At 41.6% G+C, this 23,755-nt stretch overlaps 1 protein-coding gene across 15 annotated transcripts in view; it reads left to right on the top strand.

Moving 5' to 3' along the window:
• Ablim1 (actin binding LIM protein 1) overlaps nt 1-23,755 on the top strand; it is a 291,033-nt gene that overhangs the window by 166,638 nt on the left and 100,640 nt on the right. For all 15 annotated transcript variants that reach the window (XM_063244792.1, XM_063244794.1, XM_063244793.1 and 12 more), the window contains exons 3-4: nt 446-629; nt 5,034-5,143. In XM_063244792.1, the coding sequence (XP_063100862.1) occupies nt 446-629; nt 5,034-5,143 (294 nt within the window). The remainder of the gene's footprint in view (nt 1-445; nt 630-5,033; nt 5,144-23,755) is intronic.

Here is a 23,755-nt window from a genome sequence, read left to right as displayed (position 1 = left end):
GGAAATTTTAGCTACTGCTTTTGGGGTAGTAGGAATTGGTTACTCAACTTGGTAACAATCTTGGCCCAAACCAAGCAGCTGCATGGGCAAGCAGTGGGCACCTTTCCTAATGGGCCTGCCAGGGACACCTTTGTTCCTATCTGAGCCAGCCTGAACTCAGCGTATCTTTCCATCAGAGACTGTTAAGTTACTTCTGAATCTTAGATGTATCACAAAAGCCCTTGAGACCCAGCCAGTGAATTTTACTTGGATGAGATATTGCATAGTTCCCAAGAGGAGGGAGGGGAGCGAGAAAGCAGAGCCCAACAATAAATAGCTCTTTGTACCAGTCCCCTCCCCTAGCCCCAAACCATTGAGATCAGAGTGAGCAGCCAGCATTCAGTGGAAAGCAGCCGTACCCAGTAGCTTGGTAGACAATAACCAGATGCGAACTGTCTTTCCACAGTGTGTGGCTGTGACCTAGCCCAAGGGGGCTTCTTCATAAAGAACGGGGAGTATCTCTGCACCCTGGACTACCAGAGGATGTACGGGACTCGATGCCATGGCTGTGGGGAGTTCGTGGAGGGCGAGGTGGTGACTGCCCTGGGCAAGACCTACCATCCCAACTGCTTTGCTTGTACCATCTGCAAGTAAGTGATCATCTTCCCCAAGCCTGTGGCTTCCTCAGGCAGCAAAACTCGGGCTCCAGGAGTGAAATCTTGGAATGTCTTCCTTTGTCATAAGTAGTACTTATTCTTCAAAGACTCCTTTTCTGTTTTGCCTCTTCCTGCTGAATTCTCAATGTGAGTCGAAGTGTAAGTTAGTTATGGAACTTTATATGTGATGTCCTCCACAAAGTGGCATGACTGATTTCAGGGGACTTAAGACCAAGTCTGGAGGCAGCTCAAGGCCTCAAACTATTCTGAGTAATAAAATCATTGGTGGAGCACTGGACAGCTGCTCAGAGGGCCAAGCTTATTTGGAAATATGAGTTCTTGTGTATGTGGCATGGGCATTTAAAATCATTTCTTTTTTCTGTATTATAGGAGTTGGCAAACAGACCAAAGTAGGCCTAATACCTATGTTTGTAAAAAAGTCCTACTGGCATGCACCCCACCCATTTGTTTGTCTATCCAAGGCTGCCGTGGGGACTACAGTGGCAGAGAAGCAGTGATGGGGACCGTATGGTTCACGAAGCCTGAGGAGATACTTACAGTGTGGTCTTTTAGGGGGAAATTTGCCAGAGCCTGCTGTTTAGGTGTCTGTCATCTGTCAGCATTAAATCTTAGCTGCATAAATGAGTTTGATTTAAAATGATGAGTCTAAGAGAAAAAGAAAAACTGTATGGCAAAACTGTGGTATTGTATTTTGGTGCTACACATTCTAAAACAGATAGGTTTGATGCCCCTAACTAGGAGACTGGCCTATAAGAATCAGCGACATAACTGATTGGTTCTCGTCACAGTCTCTAGCCCTGTGCTCTGGGGCTCTGTCTTGCTAGGCATGGGTCCGAAACTACCTTTCAGAGGGAGATGTTTTATTTTGCAGTGTTTCATGTTTCTAAGCCAGAAAGATGCAAATGCTGTAAGGAAGGCTTAACTTTGTACACTAGTAACAAGTAACACTAATAAGTTGTAAGTCAGATGAAATATTGTCGTAAAATTACATTTTAATTTATTAGTACACATTGGCAGCACCTAATGCTTGCATTCCTTGTGTAGTGTTGAAGCATGTATATGGAACATCTTAAGTCTTTTCTTCAACCCTGCTCCTTTTGTCTCTTGATCACCTGCCCCTTTGAGAAAGGTCTGTCTCCCTACTTCCTACTCTGTCATTTTTTTGCTCTTTATTTTTACTTTGAGTCTCTCATGTAAGAGAAACCATGCTGTGTGTCTCAACATTATGGCCTCCATCTGCACCCATTTTCCTACAATTGACCTACATTTATCTTTCTTTATGGTATTACTCCCTTGTGTTTTTTATAAAGATTAACCCATTTCTGAGTGGCTGTTTTTAAAATCATAATTTTAAAAGTTTGAGATTCACAAGCAGCATAGTTTTATTATTTAGTCAAAGTAAAGTTCTACCCTAACATCTCCTTTTCCATGGTGTGACCTGTAGCTGCTGAGGAGCCCCAATCTGGTTTCCCTTCCTGGGCTGAGTTGAAATCTTTTTGACTGAGTTTTTTTTAAGCCAGAGGCATCTGTTATTTAAAAACCAACCAACCAACAAACAAACAAACAAAACCCACGAAGTGGCAGGAAGGGTGTTATGCAATAAATATGAGTGATCCCCAAGGATGGCTGATTACTAATATCTCCTGGGTCTGGTGAGGCTGTGGTGCCTTTAAAAATACCGAAGCCCATCCTGATTTACTGGTTTTGGAGGATTCCTAACTATGATGTGACTCTCCCCAGTAGGAAGATGCTGGTCCAGATAGCCATCTGTTCTGACCCGGAGAGATTACTGTTCTAAGGTCAGTGTAACGGTGGGCAAAAGCAGCTAATGAGAACCTATTCCTGGACCTTCAAGCCACCAGAGGTGCTCAGGGTTGCTACAGGTTGAGAGAAGTGTCTTTGAGTTCATAATCTTTCCAGGTTTGGGGGATATTTATATATACATAATGAGGTATCTTAGGGGAGGGACCCAAGTCTAAAAACGACATTAATTTTCTCATATGCAGTATATCTAATAGACTGAAAATATTGTATAGTGTTTTTAGTGTACCTGCATTTTGCCCGGGACCCATCACGTGAGGTCAGGTGTGAAATTTTCTACAATGGCATTACATTAGTGTTCAAAACACTTCAGAATGTGGAGCATTTGGGATATTTGGATTAAGATTGCTCAGCCTGTATTATGCAGTGGCAGCTGCTGCTTCCAAATGATAAGTCTGTCTAAATTGGGATCTTCTTTATGGTTTGCTAATTGCATTCACATAGAATTTAATTTATCCCTCCTAGCAATTCTGTGAAGGCAGTCTGGAACTACTAGCTCTATTTATGAGAGTCTCAGAGTGCGAGACTCATGCGGGTTAACCTTAGAAGGCAGAGATTTGAACCCAGGTTTTCTGACTCTAAATTTATTTATTTTTTCCTGTTATAAACATTCATTTATACTGAAAGCAAACCTGTGAGGGCAGAGGATACAGAAGGCAGGAGGGAAAAGTCTGAGAAGGGTCATTGTAAAGTAAGAAAATTACAGGTTCAGAAGGCCTGGCCACATGTTGAGCACCAGGTTGAGCTTATGCCGTGGGGCATTATGTAGGATTTGAGTCTGAAAAAATAAGCATGGATTAGAAGGAGATACTGAACTCGGGTGAGCAAAGTAAGGCATGTGGGGTGCAGCATGTAAAGGGGTGCTCGTTTTCACATCATGCAAGTACCAGTCAGCTCTGGAGAGTGAGTGCTTCTGAATATATTGGGCCCCACATCCCCACTGGCCTCACCCAGGCCTTGGCCTGATCAAGGGGCAAAGAACCTTGTTGTTGTGATGGGCCCATAGCTCTGACACCCCCTTCAGGATGGCTTTGAGACTTGTTTCATTTTAATTAATGATCATAAAATCATTGGCCCACTGACATCACCAGAAAGTGATTGATGCTGATTATTAAAGACAGGGCAGGTTCCAAAGTTAGAGAACACCATCTTCATCTGCTTGTGGCCCAGCCTCCACACTGCCCAACCTAGGCAAGGCATGTACCTGCTCTGGGCCTTCCTTAGGACACCACTTAAAATTTTTAATATTTGGAGGCGCAGTGGTACCTCATTCATGAACTTAATTCTTTTCACGATTCTGATCACAACATGAATTGGACAAGAACCGAATCAAATGTGACCAGAATCATGGAAAGAGTTAAGTCCATGAACCAAGGTACCAGTGTGTAAGAATCTAAACCCTCTGGCTAGCAACAGCAAGCACATCTGAGGAGGTAAGTCCAGATTTACCTGTGCATACTGATAGTAACCAGCTGTTAGTTCACCAAGGGGTTACTTAAAAAATAGCAGCTGCAAAAGTGAAAACCAGTGTCAGAAGCTTGGGCTCGCTTGCAAGTGATGCTTCTAACTTAGCTTTGTGATATCTGACTGTGAGCCTCACATTTCTTTTTTTTTTTTTTTTTTTTTTTTTTGTTTGTTTGTTTGTTTTTTTTGTCTTTTTCCTTTTTATCGGTACCGGGGATCGAACTCACGACTGCCTACTTTCAAGGCAGGTGCTTAAGCCGCTGAGCTAGACCCCCAGCCCCCTAGCCTCACATTTCTTAACTGACTACTTCAGATGTTGAAAAACTCACGTTGATGAACATTCCTGGCACTTTGGCCAGTTCAAGTCAGCAGGCCTGGAAACTGCCGTATCTTTGTTAATAAATGACTTTGATTTCAGGCCTGGTGACCTGAGAGGAGAAACCATGAGCTTACATGCAGGATGTAATATCTTTGTAAAATGTGCTGCTATTTTAAATGTCCAGGGTGACAGGAAATTACCTTTCTGAAAAGAAGCTGCTGCTAGTTCTTAAACATTTTTATAGCCCGTGCCATTCCTCTCGGTCTGTAAGGGACATGGTCAGCACTGGGCAGCATTCAATGTCCAGAAAGAACCAAGTCTAGCTCAGCACAGGCATCATGGAACTCTAGGTATGGTCCTCGGGAGCTGGAGGGTTCACGCGTGGCCAATAACCAGTGGGCTGTGCCCTGAACCTCAGCTGGCACTTACGGCATTTAGAATGTTTCTTTATGAAGATTTTCCATTTGGAAATTTACTGTTTTGCATGCCCTGATTGGTGGCTTGCTGGGACTTCCCTTCACTAGCAAGTGGACTAAACCATTCTGTCAGGTTGCTATAGACCCTGTGCATTCTTTTTCTCCATAATGAGGCATGTTTGTTTGTTTGTTTGTACCAGAGCCAGATGGCTGGCTTGGGCGTGGCTGCATTTCAGACATCTCCGTTGATGCTCCTCCAAGAAATAAATTTGTACCTGAGGGCAGCAACCAGAAAGAGTAAGGAAAAGAAATGAAATTGCTGGAATAATCTGGAGGGGTATATCTTTCTGTCTCCAGGCGCCCGTTTCCACCCGGGGACCGAGTGACATTCAATGGGAGAGACTGCCTCTGCCAGCTCTGTGCCCAGCCGATGTCTTCCAGCCCTAAAGAAGCCACCTGCTCCAGCAGTAAGTGCCCCATGATGCGCTGACATGAATCCTCTTGTAGCTCCCAGGTAGCTCCCTCTGGCAGGCCCCTACCTTTTTGAGAACCCCTATTAGCTAGAACCAAGACAGGTCCTATGGAGGCATGTTCCTTTGTAAAATGGGGTGACTGGTAAAACCCATCTTCATTCAAGCATCACAGAGTTGACGTCAGTATGTCACAGAGTTGGACATCCTGTCCATTTTAATGGTGATGGAAAAATACCCATAAGACTTTACTGTAGAAATGTTCTTCGTGGAGGCTGAGATGTAAGAATGCTTGGTGAGGATGTGATTGATTCACTTTCTGTGTTACAATAGCTGTCTCTGCTTTCCCAAGGTGCAAGATGGGTGATTTCGGCTAAGACTTAAGTAAATGCTTATTAAATAATTCACCCCTGCAGGGATTCTGACATTTATTCCTTTAACATTTTGCTGCGTACCTATGTGAGTACTGTTTTCAGCAGTGGAGACAGACCCATGAGCAAATTAATCTCTCCCATTCTCCAGAAGCTTCCTAGTGAGAACCCATGGACTGATGCATATACAGAACTACCTAGAGTGTGAAGATAATTAAAGCAGGAAAGGGGCTGCATTTATATGGGGCAATCATTTCTCTCAAAGCGTGACACCTCAGGAGAGATTGGAAAAAGTAAGGACAGATTATGCATCCATCAGGGATTTGCAGTTATGCTTGATGCAGTCTCATGTGAATTGTGAGAATCCAAAGAGAACCAAGTTTCCTTCCCTCTTCCCCTGAGATTACTGTCTCAGTTGTCCTTTCTTCTAATAAAGACATTGGAAATAACATTTTGTAGATCAGTTGATAACTTTTATAAATCAAGGTATTCTAAACTGTGGGTGCCAATTTAGGAAGTTTGGCTTCATCTTTTTCCTGGCGCTTTAGACGTTCAAGGTTGACCTTGGTTTCTGTGAAGTTTGCTAGTCCTTGGGAGACCAGGAATAAGTCTCATTTAGGTTTCATAAGGCTTAATACATAAGAATGAGAAAACTCATTTCTATTCCAGAAGAATTCTGTGCAACTTATAGCAGTGATTCCAAATCTTCCCAGTTAAAAATAAGAACGTTATAATCAAAACATTTGCATAGAAATTGGATTTTGACCATTGGGAGGAAAGAAGGAAATGCAATGTTGGTGCCTCTTTCTGCACACATGGCAGGATCCTAAGGATTTATATGACCTGCTGATAAGTGACAGCAGCCTGAGTAGGACAGCTACAGTGACCCTAGGCCCCAGTTCTTCACAGTGCTCATTTATAGCTCAAGCAAAAGAGAAATAGTTAGCTCTGGGTTGCTGGAAGGTGATATGGGGTAAGAACAGTCACCCCATCCTTTGGGAAGGCTTCCTGTGAAAGTACATTACCAACATTTGGAAGATTCTTCAGTCTAGTTAGGAAAAATAGGATTTTTCCGAGCTGCGGTATATGATGCAGAGGCTCACATCCAAAATCCCTATAGTAAGACTATGTCCCCAGACTGTGTGAAGTCCTTTCTATTCATGCTGATAGGTGGGACGTGAGGCTCACAGATGTACTCATGATTGCTCTATCCAATTATACCATAAGCCAGGTGCAGGCCTTTTGACGCCTAGTTTTTTACTTCTTTTTCTCATCTAATGCTCCCCATTGCTTGGCTTAGGAAACAGAACCAAATCTTTATATAAAGTCTATAAGACATCTCTGGCTACACAATTTGGCAACCATGTTTCCTTGTAATAACTTCACCAAAATGATTGTTTTAATAGTAACATATTTTGGCTTTGAAAAACTGTGGTAGTACATGCATGTAATTCCAACACTTGAGATGCTAAGGTAGGAGGGTTCCCATAATTCTGAGGTTTTTGTGGACTACATGGTGAGTCCAAGGCCCACCTGAACTAAAAAGTGAGTCTTGTCCAAAAAACTAAAGAAAAAAGTTGGCTTCATCTATATTTTCTGATTTTATATAATATATATTATACACATAAAATATGAACAGTGTAAGTAAAAAAGTAATCAAATTTAAGTCCATTGCATTTTTAATACGTTTAACAATTATTGCTTATGTGTAAATCGTTGGACCAAAGCATATTTTCTCTTTGCTTCCAATAAATCAGACCTCATTTCTGTGCAACGGATTTGGTCAGAACATTTTATTTTTAAGAAATGCTTATTTATTTAGACAAGTACTCAAAGCCATTTATAGGGCATGTGGGTGTCTATGAAAAAAGAAGCTCCTATATATGGATACACATATGTAAAATACCCAAACTACAGGCACAGAACTACTAGAGCAATAGGAATTTTCAGCAAGTTGCTGAAATTTCATTGGACCACAATGGAAAACATTCAGTTGTTATTTGTAATTCTTCAAGAACTGCCCTGTACTTCAAAACTATTCTGGTGTGTCTTCAATTCTGTTTCTTGTTTGTTTGGTTGTTTTTGTTTCTGACTTCTTAAGCTTGGCAAAGGGCTTCCTAAATAGAAGCAAACAAACAAACAAAAACCTTTTTGTGTGAAATTTCTCCTTAATCATGTTCATAGTGTCCTAGAAAGATATCAAGAGCAAGATCCTATTCTCCCTTTAAGTTAGTACTTTCAGAAATGAGTTTGCTATTCTAAACTGTAGCTTTATTTCATATTCTGTGATTAGTTTCCATACTCACTAAACAGGAAATGGGACCCTATGAAAGAGGGAAAGAACTAGGGACAAATGGAAATAGAAGCTAAATGCAGAATGTAATAAAAATATGCACAAAATAACTTTCCCTTTGAGCGTCCTGAATGAAGGTTTAGCATTCCTATTTCCCCTGCTGAGTGGCTAGTATGTCTGCCTTGCCCTAATTTAGGAGATCTCTGCTCAGTTACCTCCCTTTTCCCTACCAAAGTTCTTACCTGTACTTCTGTTTTCTTCATGAAGCAGGCACATAGTGCTTAGCACTATTTACATTAGTAACCCATTTAATTCTCGTAACAACCCTGTGGGGTGGTACTAACACTGTTCCTTTTTCACAAATGAAGAAACAAAGAGCCAAAGAGATGAAGAAACTTGCTCAAGGTCACACAGGCTCATAGACAGGGGCTCGAGAGGCCACGCCCTTCTCTTGAAATACCTGTTTCACCATGTGTGCTGCACCTCAGAGCAGTGACCTGTCTGCCCATGACCTGCATGTCCTTATTCCAGGACTGCACACCTTCTGTATACCACCACTGCCCCCCGTTGTATCAAGGTTTGTTGAGTGGAAAGCCTCAGAAAGTTATTCTTGGAAATGCTACTTCAGTAAACGGTTACTGCCCCAAATTAAAGTGATTGTTGCATCCATTCCAATGCAGTTTCAAGTTAACGGGCAATCGATGTGATCTCAAATGGAGGCAATCATAGAGGGTGTCTTCTAGAGTTAAAATGAACATTAACTTACCTGTTTTGCTAGCTGATTCACACTTTTTAAAAAATCACTAACAAAAGACATTCCATCATTATTCTCGGTGCAAGTCTCCTAAGTGTAATCCCATCTCATCCTTCATATGTGCACCGGGATCTGAGGGCCTGGATTCCTATGGGTTGTGGAGTGGAATGAGAGGGAAGTGCATGTGCAGCCTAGAACATAGGAAATTGGGTTCAGATTGTGCTTTCCTCCATGCCTATTTCAGGCACCTGATCAGGAGTGGGCTGCTGTCTACCATCATCCTTTCCATTTCAAAGGGTGTCTAACTAGTGTCTCATTGTGTGTGGGTTAGTGGATTGACATGGTGAGCACCCACATGCAAATACACCCAAACCCATCTTTCCGTCTCCATCCTCTATGAAGACCTCTATAAATAGCAGCATCATTATTTTAACTGCGACTGGAACTCCCACAGGTATCAGGGCTAATGCTGTAGTGAGACTGAATTTAAATCATTCCAGATACAGTCATGAGTATATTTTCAAAGAGGAGGAAGACATTTTCAATTATTTTACTTTGCTGTTTGGTGCCTTAGCTTTACACCATTGCAAGATCATTTTCATTTATCTTCATGTTCTGTCTCAAAATATCATTTTCAAGTTGAGTGGGAATTGTCTGCTGAGGTACCTGACAGTAAGTGGAGTGGTAAAGCTCTCACCTGGGCTCTTCCACTTCCTATCAGTCTCTACCTCTCTGTCTTTCATTTTCTCGTCTGTTAAATAGGATAGTGAAAGGTGCCTATCTTGTGGGATTACATAAATAAATATATTAAAACACTGTTTACTTGTAGTACTGTCACTTAGCATTCAGGCATTGATTTCTGAATTTTTGTAGAGGACAGCTCCCATTTTGGTAGAATTTCTTTTTCTGTCTACTTTTCATGACAAGTGCATTTATCCACTCATCTTATATATTCTAACAATATAAAAGCCAATAAGGCCAGAATACCTCCCTACATATGGCCCATAGATTGTTGGAGTTTGACCCATAGTGATGTATTTTATGGCTGGATCCCCAAACAGATCTACCCTACCTAATTTAGACACATTCTTGATGCAGGGTAAATGGCAGAGATGGCTTGGCAGGACCTTCTGGAGAGTGTGAGCCCTCGTGGGTTGTTGGCTGGTTCTAATCCCTGCTCTTCCACTTATAGGGTATGAGTTACTTTTCTCTCATTGCTGAGACAAAATATGCAATACCTGAAGCTAAAGAGGAAAGGTTTATTTGTGGAGATTTCAGTCTGTAAGCTGCTGGCTCCAAGGCAGGGTAGAACATGGCCTAGGACAACAGTCCATGGTGGTGGAAGACACCAAAAGCAAAGGGAAAAAGCAAACCTCTTTTCCTAACTTATATTGTATGCAGGCTACCTGCCCTAGGACAAGTATAGCATTTACACCTCAATCCTAGCACTAGACAACGAACTAATCACAAACTCTAGATTCAGTTGCCTCCAAAACACCTGCCCCCATGACAGCATGAGGCTTTTGGGGGACAGTCCAGACATAAACCGTAACAGTGGCCTTCAGAACCCAGCCTCTCTACATCTCCATTTCTTTGCCTGTAAATTGGGAAATAGTAATCATTTCTTTGTCATTTAGTTGTTGTGGAGATTAATATAAGTAATGTGCTTCTAAGATACATATGGTGAGCGCATAGAAGTTTGAGGCATAACTCTTTAAAGCAGTTATGGGACTAGATCCAGACATATTCAAAATCGTAAAGGGAAGAAAGACATGGACATAGCATTGACTCTGTATTTCATCATGCCTGGGTTTGGATGCTATCCTACCTCTTCCCAACTGTGTAGCTTCGGGTAAACAGTCTGATGTCTAGGACCTCAGTGCCTTGGAACATAGCAGCTTGCAAAATACTGCTCTATGGGGTCACTAGGGAGGAGTAAGTGAGGTGCTGCTTGGAACAGCAGACTGAAGAGGAAGGAGGCTTCCAGAAGTAGGGCAGTAGACCGCAATTACAAAAGAGGCTTTGCTGTTCTGAGAAGTGAACTTGAATCTTTTAACTTGTTCTGTATCCTGAGATACAGACTTTAACAGGGCCAAGTCTAGGGAGGCCTGAGGAATTTGGCAGATGGAGCTTCTGAGAGTGGGTTTTAATCTAAAGCATGAGCAGATTAAAACAAAGGAGCAAACAAAAAGCAAAGATGTTTTTCCAGGATTTGATGTGCTGAGCCTGGCAGAAAGATCATGGTGGTGATGGTGATAGTAAAGTGTAAACATCGATGAACTGAGATCAGGTACCAGGAGACATGGGTGTTTGTGTTCCAAGTAATGTTTGTAAGAAATGATGATTAGGGAGAATGAAAGGACCATGTTAAAGCATGATACAGGATTCTGTTCATTCAAAAAAACACTTTGCTGAGTACATACTGAATTCTATGTGCTGCTTTACTTACCAAATAAATTCTTTATGACACAGTGAACATGTTACATTACTATGATACATTTATCACAATGAAGAAATACAACAAAGAAACCATGGGTGAGCCCGGTGTAGTGTCATGGCTGTGATTCCAAAATTCTGAGGTAGAAGGATCACAAGTTTGAGCCCGGCCTTGGCAGTGTAGCAAGGCCATATCAAAATAAAAAAGGGCTGGGAGATAGCTCAGTGTGGAGGCCCCAGGTTCAGTGCCATGGGAAGGGGAAGGGCAAGAGAAGGGGAAGAGGTAAGGAAAGGAAAGGGAAGGAGAAATGGAAAGGAAAAGAAACCAATCGTGGGTGTACAGATTGACAGATAACGTTGCTTCTTATGTTATGTGAGTGTCCACCTCCACTCCCAGGATAATGAACTCACTGAATGCGAGGACCTATTGTCTTTCCTCTGCCAGGCTCAGCACATCAAATCCTGGATAAACATGCAGGAAATTGAACCAAAATGTTGTGGCTTGAAGTGAATTCCCATCTTCTGTTTTTTCTTTTAATATTTTACTTTCATTAGTACATAGTTGCAATAGTTTATGATTACATTTCCTGTGGGAGTTAGTAATAGACATAACATAGCTTAATTCTTTTCTTTATCCTTCTCTCCTCTCCCCTCTCCCTCCCTTTATCTCTTGGTCCTTTTCCCTTTTACAAAAAATCTATGTCCCTGTTTCCTCTTAATGTATCATTTACTTTCATTATTTATGCTTTGGGTTTATCCTGTATGAGAAGCTATGTCATATTTAAGTGTTTGTATCTGATTTATTTCACATAACATAGCCTCCAGTCTTCTTTTTTTAAATGACTGGTTTTAAGTGTTTATTTTAAAATAATACAAACAGCGCAGAAAAGTACAAAGAAGGTGATAAAAAGTACTTGAAGTTCCATCACCAAGAGATAATCTCTAAAAGCAATCTTGGAAAATTCTTGGGGAAAGTTCTTCTGGACATTTCTCTCAGTGCTTTGCATGTAAATAATTATAGACATGTGCGAAATTTTCCTTAGCATTTTTGTTCTTGTGTCATCTTTCCCCCCAAAGCTCTTAATTCTTCCAGGTGTTAAAAAACTGAAACCCTTGAATTCCCTTGGTGTGTGTCCTGGCTGAGCTGTGACTTGCATTTCCTTTACTGTAGTGACTGCTATGTAGCCCTGTTATTTCTGTATTTATCTCCCCCACTACACTATCTGCTATTTAACGGCAAGACTTGAAATTTTTTTTGGTTCTTATAAATAGCACTGTACACATACTAAGCACATGAACGCTGATTGTGTAAGTACATTGATAGCATTCCAGGAGAGCTTTCATGGGAATAAGGCTTGGTTGGCTTCCAGGGTCCATGCTGGGGTGGGAAGATGCCTTCCTGGTAGTACAGGTTCTGCATAGGTGGGTGACGAGTAAAGCGTATTGCTACTTTAAACTCACTTGTGTCTTCTCATCTTACAAGCATTTTTGTTTAATAAAAAGTAGAACAGTTAGTGATTGCTTCAGATAAATTTTTTGATCACAGGAAACTGCACAGTGCAGTATGTCTCCTCACCCCTGGGGGTCACAGTAGAGACAAGCACATCTCTCTAAGCCATTAGTGTGGAATACAGAGGTCTGACCTAGGGTGGCAGTTTGAGTGTTGGTCTACAGAGAGTTTGGGATTTGCATAGTAGCCAGAGGTTCATTGCAGAGACATGAGATCTGTTACAAAGAGAATCACTAATATTCAGAGTTTGTAGGCTGAAATCTATAACAATTCAGGCAAAGAACCCTGAAAATCTTTTAACTTGAACCTGAGTTATTTGGGCTGCAAGAGAAAAAGTTAGGTTTGTGGTTTATAGGAAATGGGTATAACTAAAGGATTAGTTTTTTTTTTTTTTTAAAGTGCTTTCAGTGGGTGGAAAGACAGTGGCATTTTATTCTTTGTTTTCACTTCTGTAGATATATATCTTACATAATAAGGCCCATACCATGAAACTTACCAGTAAAACTCGAATTCTAATGGCTGGAACAGCAGTCATTTCCTGATTTAATTTTTAAATAGAAGTAAAAACTTACCTGTTCAAAAAGGCTGCTGAATGTCTATACCTATCCCTATAGCTGAATATCTGTACAGATTTTCCCTGGATGGATATCAGAGAAATTACTATTATCCCTTGTTTCTAGATGCAGAGAAAAGAAACTAGGTGGCTGGGGACTAGAAAGAAAGGAAAATGATTTTTACTATATGAAAAAAAGTTGTTTTACATATATGTTTTACTTATATAAAACTAAAGTATATTAAAAGTAAAATAACAATAATTTTATTTTTTTAAATAAAAGGCCTATTTAATGTCACAGTCTTGCTGAAGTTTGCTCTTGTGATGACCTTTAGTCCTGGGTATTGGCTAATCGCAGGAAGAAAACACTGAAACTGATATTCTACACCGTCTTGTTTTGTTTCTGTGTTTGGAATATAGTTAAGTGAACCGATGTTTGCTAATGAGTCCCAAATCTGAGGTGCTGACTTAGAATTTTGAGTATGATTTACTCCTTAGCAAAAGCCTATCTACATCGGGAAACTACAACCAGTTAAAGATTTATCATAAAACTCTTCATAAGGCTAAAGTTTATGATTAAATTAAGAAAATCAGCTCAAGAGCAAGCCTTCTAGATAGACGTAATTTTTTGTATTAAAGTGGAATTCACAGAGCGTGAAATTAACCATTTTAAAATGACCATTTCAGTGGCTTTTAGTGCATTCATTAAATGCCACTTCTATCTAATTTCAAGATGTCCCCATCACTCTAGAAGAAAACCTTACATGCAGTAAGTAGTTATTTCCTATTCCTTGCTTTTCCTGCTGACAGCTACCAATCTGCTTTCTGTCTATATGGATTTAACTACTCTGGATATTTTATGCAAATGAAACAATGTCATCTTTGTGTCTGCTTCTTAATTTAGTGTACTATGTCCCTAGATTTTCCAAGTGGTAGCATTTGTCAGTATTTAATTTCATTTTTGTAGTATTTCATCATATGGCTGCATTGCATTTTGTTTATCCATTCATCTGTTAATGGACATTTGGGTCATTTCCATCTTTGGCTGCCGTGACGACTGCATCAGTGAACATGCATTACAAATATTTGTCTGAGTAATTGTCTTCTGAGCGCAATTTGGTGCAATTTCTAGAGAGCTTTACTAAAGACTATCCCAAATCTTGAAAGCAGTGGCTGCCAATTTTTTTTTTTTTTTTGGAGACAGAGTCTTGCTGGTAGTTCAGGCTTGTCTTGAACTCCCTATGTAGCCCAGACTGGCCTCAAATTCATGGCAGTCCTCCTGCTTCAGCCTCTGGAGTACTGGGGTTACAAGCATGTGACACTACACTTGGCCATAGACACAGTTTTCCAGGCCTTTCCCAGAAATTATTGTCCACTGATGTTCACCAAGGCAAGGGCATGAGCATTATTGAATGGCCTGAGGCGACAGATTTCATTCTGGGGTGTCTATCTTGCTCTCTTTCCCAAATTGTGGTCCCTCCCTTTTCCTGCTGACTTTCTTCCTCTGTTGCTGATGTGAGCAGATGGTTATGCAGCTATTGCTCAACTTGCTGGTAGAAATTTGCCCCCAAATTTCCAAACTCCAGCAAAACAGATATCAGCTGAGGACACAGATTTTGAGTTTCGGCCACATTAGTTCTTTGTGCAGAAAGATGTGCAACCATTGTCTTTTGAGGGCTAGCTCGGGGCCCAGTAATGTTTGCAAGGAATGTCTAGGTTATAGACTACAAGCAGAAAGATCTTCCCACAGCACACAAAGACTGTGAGTAGAGGCTATGCTTGGTGAGCAGTCACCTGCACCATCTGGAAGGCGACCCCATGCTTTCTTCACCAAAGCTACGACCTAAACTTTTCACCCATGTGGTTGAAAATCAGTATCCTTAAGGTTATCACATGATGGGCGCCTTTCCTGAGGGCCTCCCATGATTCTGTGGTGCTTGGCTTTGTTTCTTCTGCTTTCCTCCTTCCTTCTGCTATGTAAGTAGGGTATGCAGGCATGATAGAATTATACTTTCCTCTAGTGGTGTTCACATCATCCAGAAAGTGGTGAGTAACCAGCTGGTATGGATGGAGAAGGGACCAGAATGTGGTGATCTTCTGGTTCTGGTTTCTTCCACTTGGCCTTTTGAAACTTAGTTGGGAGTTTTGAAGTTATTATATATTTAGTAGGATGATGGTTTATTACATTTAGCGCCTTTTACTTCCAGTTCTGAAAACATGCATATGAAAATATACATAAAAAAAGAAAGAAAATATACATATACCCCTAAACAGAGTTCTCTTCGACAAGATCTTAAACGTAAAAGTTAGAGCAGGAGATAAAACAGGAGTAATATTTATGCTCACATTCTTTTATTTTCCTTCAAAAACTGTTATGTTCACAGGGACTACATCTGGGTTACTATTTTTATTTATTGCATGAAGTAGTAGAAAGAGTGGCTGTTCAAGAGATTCATTTGCAAGACAACAGATCTACGAAGAGACTAGAATTCCTGGCTCCTAATAGTTTTAGCCTCCTCCTAAGTACATATTCTGCTTCATCAGCGTGTGTCTTCAAATGTGACATTTACGGTGTTTCATGAACTTACATTTGGCCTGTCCAAAGCAGGCCTTGAGAAACTGATCAGAATCAGTTATCAAGTCTGGTTCCAAGAGTATCCAAAGCCATCCTCAGATAACGAGCAGAAAATCTCACTCTCAGTCCTAATGCTTTTTGGGGTTGGGGCTCAGGGTACAGCCTTTCTTCTGTTTCTTTGATGATCACCATCGTGTCTACTAGTACTAGCCGTGGGGTTCCTGCTTAATACATTCTTAATAAATTCATGGAGAAGAAAGGTCCCCTGGTCATGATTATAGGAAATACTATTTAAAGGACAGAAAACTTCTTGACCTTGAAATTTCATAGTACTCTTCATGGCAGTCTGTAGGAACTGGCTTAAGAGTTTTGATTTGGAAGTTTAAGCAATACAAGTGGTCTATATTTATGAAAGCTGTGACCAAAGGAAACATAGGCTGTGTTGCCAAATATTAAATGTTAGTGAGCTTAGAGCGTGGCCGCCACCAGGTTGTTGCCAGTCTAATAAAGACTGATCTGTTGCTATTATGGCCCATGAAAACTTGTTCATTGTTTAGAGTTATTTCCCAAAGACAACAAGAACCGCCACTTAAAATAGCATGTCAGAGGCCACTCTAGCTTGGGATCATGGCCATCAAGACACCAAAGAGAGCAACTAACTTTGGTGGGGACAGGGCTGAGTAAGTTCAAGGTTATGCATTCAGGCACCACACAAGCCTTTCAGAATCATTCTGAGTGGTTTTTAGCATCAGGGTTATGAATTGTTTACAGGGTTGAGGACCCCCCCCCCCCCGCGCGCGCCTTTTTCCATAGAGTGGTAACACTTTGAGCCTAGGTGAAAGTTCTCATCCCCCCATCTAGTATTGGTCTTCTAATCATGAGTTGCATTTTTTGGCTAATGACAGCATACAATTCAGAAGTTAAAAAGTATAATTTTTTAAAAATAATTAATGAGGGGGCTGAGGATTTAGCTCAGCAGCATAAGCGCCTGCTTTGTAAGTGGGCAGTCGTGAGTTCGATCCCCGGTACCGATAAAAAGGAAAAAGACAAAAAAAAAAAAAATTAATGAAAAGGACTTAGTCTAACACATTTGATGTGCCATATTCTTTGTTGGACCCTATCTTTTATCCTTCTGTGTCTGTCTGTCTGGGTGTCTGTGTGCACACTAGGGATTGAACCCAGGACGGTGCACTCTTACCATTAAGCTATCCTCCAGCCCAGCTTTCCAGCCTTTGTTATGTTTCTCCCATACCACGGCATTGCCTTGACAAACTAAAAATGAAAATTGTGGACTCATTTCAGTGAGTTGGTTTAAATTTGAAACATGGACTATGACCAGGCAATATTTGTACATTCACAGATGTCTAATTTGGGACCTGGCAGCATTCAGTGACCCAGCTGGAGATGAAGGTCAGCATTCAACAATACCTACTCTCCAGACCGACATTCTCATCACTACTCATAACGGGGCCTTTTTGGTTAAGGAAAGATTTTCAAATGCCCAAAATCTCTGTGCTCAAAGTTTGTAAAGTATAACTCTCATTTAAAAAAAAATAACATAAGGAATGTCTGAATTTTTCAGAGCATGTGTCATGAACTCAAGGGCCAAAGGCTGGTGACCTAGATGGGTGTGTTCAGTTCATGTAGGAGAGCAGGTGACAACTGACACTTAGACCCATTGAAAGGATGGGAAGGTCTCTGGCTCAGAGGAACGGTGTGTCTTGTCTAAGGGGAACAGTCACTGTGTACCTCCTACAGTCAGAGTCCCTGTGATGTGTGAGGATGGATTGGGTGGGAGGCAGCTTGTTAACCTTTATTCCATGTTCAGATCTCTCTTTCCCTCTCTCTCTCTTTCTGTCTGTCTGTCTGTCTCTCTTTCTCTCTTGGAGACGGAATAACTGTTCTTTCATATCAACTGTCATTGTTTTATCTCACATGTGGCATAGGAACATTTGACTGACCAGACATTATTAAGTTCAGGACCTTGAATTAGCCAAACTCTGGAATTTAGACTGAGTCCTGCCCAGGGATAAAGTGTCTCTAGTCTATTAAAAAGGTATTTGTTAGGATATCCAAGTCTTATTCCACTTTTTATTAATAGCAATCTAAATCTGAAATGACTTGTTTTTAGTTTTTGTATCTATATGAAGGTCATGAATTTATGTGGAAATTTTGTTGAAGACAAATGATATTTTTGTTTTTCTTACTGTGGAAAAGAGTTCCTAGGAAGTCTTGAATTTTCAAGAACATACCTGAACAGGAGTTTCAATACTATAAGTTGATTTTTTAAACTCTAAATTTTAAAACTTGCAGTAAAGGAAGGACATGCTATGAACTGTCTCAAAATCCCTGAGGATAACATCTCAGTGTCTCAGCAGGCACTACTTCAATGAGCAGAGTTTTTCTCAAGATTTGCTTTCTTTCATTTTGGTTGGTGGGTTGGTTTCTGGAATCTTCTGTTTCTGGTTTGATTTTTGTGTTCGCTACTAGACCTCAGGCCTCACATATGTGAAGCACACACTCTTCCACTGAGCTGCACTTAGATTTACATTTTTTCAACTTACATTATTTTCATAATTCTCTATGGATGCAGTCTTTACCTAGGAGTGAACACTTAATGGTCTGATTCCTAAAAGGGTGTTTTTGCTCATTTGCAGCTGCAAAAGGCATTAGCCAGCAAACTGAACTCATGAGTGGAGGTTTAAATTCTGGAGGTCCTGGCCGCATGGCCCAAGAACTACAGACCAGCAGCACAATTGGGTGCTGTTTAGCTATGGACATTGGACCCACTCTGGGCTCTTAGTTTCCTGAGTATGAAATGAAATAATGGCCTCAAATGTTTTACACATTTTCCCTGACTGTTGAATGGTCTGTGTTCTGTAAAACGTGGGTAGTCTCTGTTTTCCCAGGTTAGTGGGAGCCCTGAGATAACAAGGCCTGAGATCACAGGACCTCTCAAAAGTATGAAACTGTATAATTTGGGGTGCTAGTACTATGATGCTGATGGTGGCATGAAGGAGAGAAAAAACTGCCTTCCCTGGAGACCGAAAGTGGACTTTGTATTTTGTTAGGGGAAGATGAAATACAAGCAGGTGTCAGGACAGCAGAGATACTGAGTGTTTCATACATATGTGTGCTTAAAACTCAGCTTAGGGGTTACGCAAGTCATCTGTTCATCCTTACAACAGCCTGGAAAGGTAGATATTGGTAACCCGCCCATTTTACAGATAAAGAAATTGAGGTCTAGGGTTTCCCAGCTTGCCCAGGGACCCTTAGTCCAGTGTCCGGGCTGGAACTGACTTCAGGACTGTTTGACTCTAACGCCCTTAACTGCTGTGTGTTCCTGACTAAATTTACAGAATGGACCAAAACTGGGAGGATGAAACAGTGAAGAGCCTCATCTTTCCCTGTTGGTACTTTTATTCTCCTCCCTCAGAGCTCTCGTTCTCACCCTTATGTTGTCCTTAGATCCCTTAGTTTCTCGGGCTCTTTCAGGTCTTTGGAGCCCAGTCCAGTGAAACACTATTCTCTGGTCCATTTCGGAACCCCACCCTTTTCCAGGCTCAGGCTGGACCCAGCTGGGGACCTGCAGTCTGTTTTGGGAGGCAGAGACAACCCCTCTTGGATCCTTTTGGACCTCCTTTCTGCCCTCTAGGGGACAGGCAGGGAAGAGAAATTAGAGCAGGGAGGACAGGTGTTGCAACTTCAGTGCTGTCCTGTTTCTCTTTCTGTCAACACTGGCTGGAAACATAGGAATGAGGTCAAGTTTTGAGTTCCTTGACCAGAGTGTGCAGTTTCTGGCTCATCTCCTGCAGCCCATCTTGTGTACCTGTCTCCTGCTACCCCTCTGTCCTGCTCTCTCATGGTCTCCTCACCTCCTCTTACTAGGAAGTCCCACCTTTCTCAGGTGGTTCTGTTCATGATGCTTTGAGTGGGTGTCATTCATAGGATACTTTCTTGTTCCCAGGGAGCCAGATGGTGGATGTCCACACCCATCCGCTTCTGTCTTCTCCTTTGCCTGCCCTCAGGGGAAGCTCCGCTAGCTCCTTCCTGTAAGTTTGGACTATTCCTGGCTGCAGACTTTATGATCAGGAATGCTTCCAGCTTCAGGACACTCAAGTCAATCTGTCCCCAGAAACCAATTTATATCACAAACTCACGACAGCACACAGGAAGGGAGCAAGAGACTGTCCCCTGATTCCTCTCACAGCAAAAAGAAGGAAACCCTGTCACCCTGCTGCTGGTAAGCGTCCTTTTACCTCTTACCTCTGGAGAGTCCTTTTATGGATTTTCTATTTCAGAGATAGGTAGGTAACAAAGGCAGATTCTGCTAGGTTCTACAAGGCTATTCCTAGCACCCATCCTTGGAAGATTTTGAGACATCAGGAAGAGTCTTATTCTGTGTTCTGGAAGCTTGGATCCTAGAGGGGTACCTTCTCTAAACAGCAGGTACCACCTCAGGAGTGCTTTGGGACATGTCTGAAGAAAGAAGACCTGGGAAGGGTGAAATGAGTGGGAATTTAACTGCCACCCAGTTTTCTGTCCTGTGGCTCTGTATCCTTCTTGGGAATGAAGACATCTTTTTGGCCCTTATATTTCCTGAATGTCAAAAAAGCCTACAAAGATAGAAATCATTCTCAAGGAGAATATAGACATCTAGATTGGGGGCTGGGGATTTAGCTCAGCATAAGCACCTGCCTTGCAAGCAGGCGGTCGTGAGTTCGATCCCTGGTACCGATAAAAATGAAGAAGACAAAAAAAAACCAAAACAAGACATCTAGATTGACAAGACCTCACCAGGCATGGTGATACGCCTGTAATCCCAGTATTCAGGAGGTTGAGGGAGGAGAATCCTTGCAAATTTGCGATTCGCCTGGGCTACAAAGTGAGCTCAAGGTCAGCCTGAACTGCATAGCGAGACCCTGTCTAAAACAAACAAAAGAGACTAACAAGACTTAAGTGCTGCTCATGTTGGGAATGCTGGTGCCTTCCGAAAACCCATACGTCCCTCTCTTCAACCTAAATACTTCTGCAGCCCAGGTGTCCATGCCCCCCTACCACAAAGAATTAGATACATTAAAGGAAGCAGGTGGGACCGTTATTATTGAGGATTTGTTGCTGTTGAGCAAAATGATATAAATATGGAATCAGGTGTGAACATGAATATTAATTTATCTTGGATGTGAGTATCCAGATCCCATCTTTGCTTTGGCTCCTGGTGCCAGGAGTAAAGGGTCTGAGCAAAGTGTTGGGCCTTTTTATTTGTTTGTTTTGGCTTTCACATTAGGTCATTATTTCTCCTTGAGGGAACACTGGCAGGTTGCTCGCGGGTGTTATTTCCTTGATGCCACTGCATGTTCACCTACTTCTGACTTTGGTGGTAATTCCGGTGCCAATCACCAGCTTTCTATATTTATCAGCAGCTGCTTCGGTGATGTGGAAACAATTTTCTCAACAGCTGAAAACCATGAAGATGGAAAGTAGGACATTTTGTTCTGTCTAAAAGGGCTATGGAGTGAGCATGGGAGGAGTGAACATCCCAGTACAGATCTCTGGTCTGGGCATCTTTCACATCCTCCCCAGCATCATAGCAGGCTCAGGTGAAGCTCATGACTTTGTCCAGAGGAGAACGGGTGGTTGTATGGAATATACTGGAACACCTGAGGCCTGCTTTTGTTAATTTGATTTGTGCCTGAAGGATTGGGACAACGGAAGCCTAACTCCAGCCTAGACTCCCAGCCAGCTTCCCTAAGCACTCAGCTTGAGTGAGCATTTCCCTAGAAAACGTTATGAAAATCTCTTCCCTCCATGAAGCGCTAGCGAGGGCACTGAGGACAGGCAGTTGGAGACACCACTGGTGAGTTTAGAGGGGTTCTCTAGACCTTAGGGCACTTTGATAGTGTGATTGCAAAGGCTCAGTGGTACTACATGTATGAGTGCTGGTGATTCATAGAAAGACCTCTGTGTAGATGGATCCTAGTGGCCACTATTTGCAAATTGTGTCTGTTCTCTCATACCTCTGGGATGTGGGGGTACTAAGGTGCTTTTAAGAAGGCAAAGCTGAGAGTCAAGAAACTGGGTTGGCATCCTAGGTCTATGTAGAGGCAGAGAAGGGGAAAGCTTATCAAAGGACTCACCTATGCCTGCCTCGCATCATGGAAAGGGAGGCACTTACATTGAGGGATCCCTTTTCTTTCTGGGAGCAACTTAGCAGCAATTATTAGTGTTTCACAGGTGAAGGAGGAGGATTCAGAAAGAGAAGGTGACTCACTTAAGTCTCAATGACACACAAGCTCTTGTGCCTTGACTGCCCCGCCCCATCTTTCCAGCCACCTATCTCCCTAGCCTCATTGGTCATGCAAGGAAGACATCAGACAACTCTGTCAGCTTTTCTTAGCTGAAGAGTCTTCATTTGCTAAATTGCAGGGTCATCCCTAAAGTTTATTTTCTGCTTTTAAAAAGTTCTGTGGTACCATAGCTTCCTTAATAGGTAAATCTTTTCTGCCACCTAGTGGAAATTTATCTGATGAGAAAGGAAGAAAACTTCCACTCTTTCTTGGGTTAAAAACTATTTAATCATGGAGACAGCACAACTATGAAGATTTTAAAAAGTTCAGTGGTCCTTGAGGCTTGGGAGAGGGGGATACTTAGGCACAGAGTTGATTAGGGCGGTGAAACTATTCTGTGGGATGCTGTATGTATTGCGTATATAGATTCAGCTACACATAGAATATCCAACTTGACTAGACCAAGACCCAATTCCACTGTAAACTGTGAGCTCTGCGTGATGATGATATGGCAGTGTTTTTTCATCCGTTATTTAAAATGTACCACTGTAGTGGTGGCGAGCATGTGGAAACCAAACCTCCTGCTCAATTTTGCTGTGAATCTAAACCTGCTCTAAGCATAGTCTCTTAGTTTTGTTTTGTTTCATCTTGTTGTAAGTTCAGGTGGGCTGTACTGACAGGAATTAACAAAAATCTAGATGGCTCTAGCTACCTTTTCTGAACCTTGTAAGACTCAGTGGACAAGGGCTGGGGATTTAGCTCAGCGGCATAAGCACCTGCCTTGCAAGCAGGCAGTCTTGAGTTCGATCCCTGGTACCGATAAAAAAGAAAAAGACAAAAAAAAAAAAAAAAGTCTCAGTGGACTCTGGTTCATATAGTTATTCATAATATATCTGAACAAAACCAGACCTGCACTGGAACATTTGCCAATGAAAAGCAAGCTACTTTTCTCTGTCCCTGAATGTTTTCCAAATTTGAGTTCTTTGTAGTCAGTGAAAGTGGTCCTTCATGGCTACAGACATTGAAATTTTCTTGTTTTTAATAAATAAAGAATTCTTCAGGGGCTGGGGATTTAGCTCAGTGGCATAAGCACCTGCCTTGCAAGCAGGCAATCGTGAGTTCGATCCCTGGTACCGATAAAAACGAAAAAGACAAAAAAAAAAAAAAAAAAAAAAAAAAAGAATAAAGAATTCTTCAAAATTTTTGTTTAAAAAAAAAAAAAAAGGAAGGGACCTGGTGTTCTCCAAGCACCCCGCCCCAGCAACCACTGGTTAAAATTCGGTAACCTGTACCTTGGTAGCCTAGCCCTACCCTACCTCTTGCCCTGCCTGCATTGTCTGCTGCGGAACTGAAATACACTTCTATTAGACTCCGTGAGCTGTGAGGGGCAGAGTCTAGGTACCAGGTGAGCACCCTCTGACCTCATGAACTGTGACCTTTGAACACTTAACTGTTCACCCCAAAGATGAGTTTTTAGATCAGAAAAGAGTTCACATTTTCTTTGGGAATTAACAAAAACGTATTTATGAATATAGAGTAGAAATACAAGCTCACCAAAGTCTGCATAAGTTCACCAAAAAGTTGACTGTCTTCAGCTCCTATGAGCTCAGTAATTTCGCCTGACAAAGCTATTGGGCAAGAAGATGGTTCCCCAATAACAATTTTAAAGATACATAGAACTGTTTTTAAAAAATGTACCAAATCAAAACAACATATCTTAAGTCTGTACTGTGTTCCTATCCTTAATGTTGTATTTTGAACAAGTATAGCCTTCCATTTTGTTTTTTGTAGTAAAATGCTAGATGTGAGATATTCTTTATGCTTTTGATA

The sequence above is a fragment of the Cavia porcellus genome, unplaced genomic scaffold (genome assembly GCF_034190915.1).
Source record: "Cavia porcellus strain 051 isolate PalLab524CR breed Dunkin Hartley unplaced genomic scaffold, mCavPor4.1 scaffold_2, whole genome shotgun sequence".
Lineage (NCBI taxonomy): Eukaryota > Metazoa > Chordata > Mammalia > Rodentia > Caviidae > Cavia > Cavia porcellus.
Note: the sequence above shows the minus strand (reverse complement) of the source record. Positions and strands in the feature narration are given on the sequence as shown.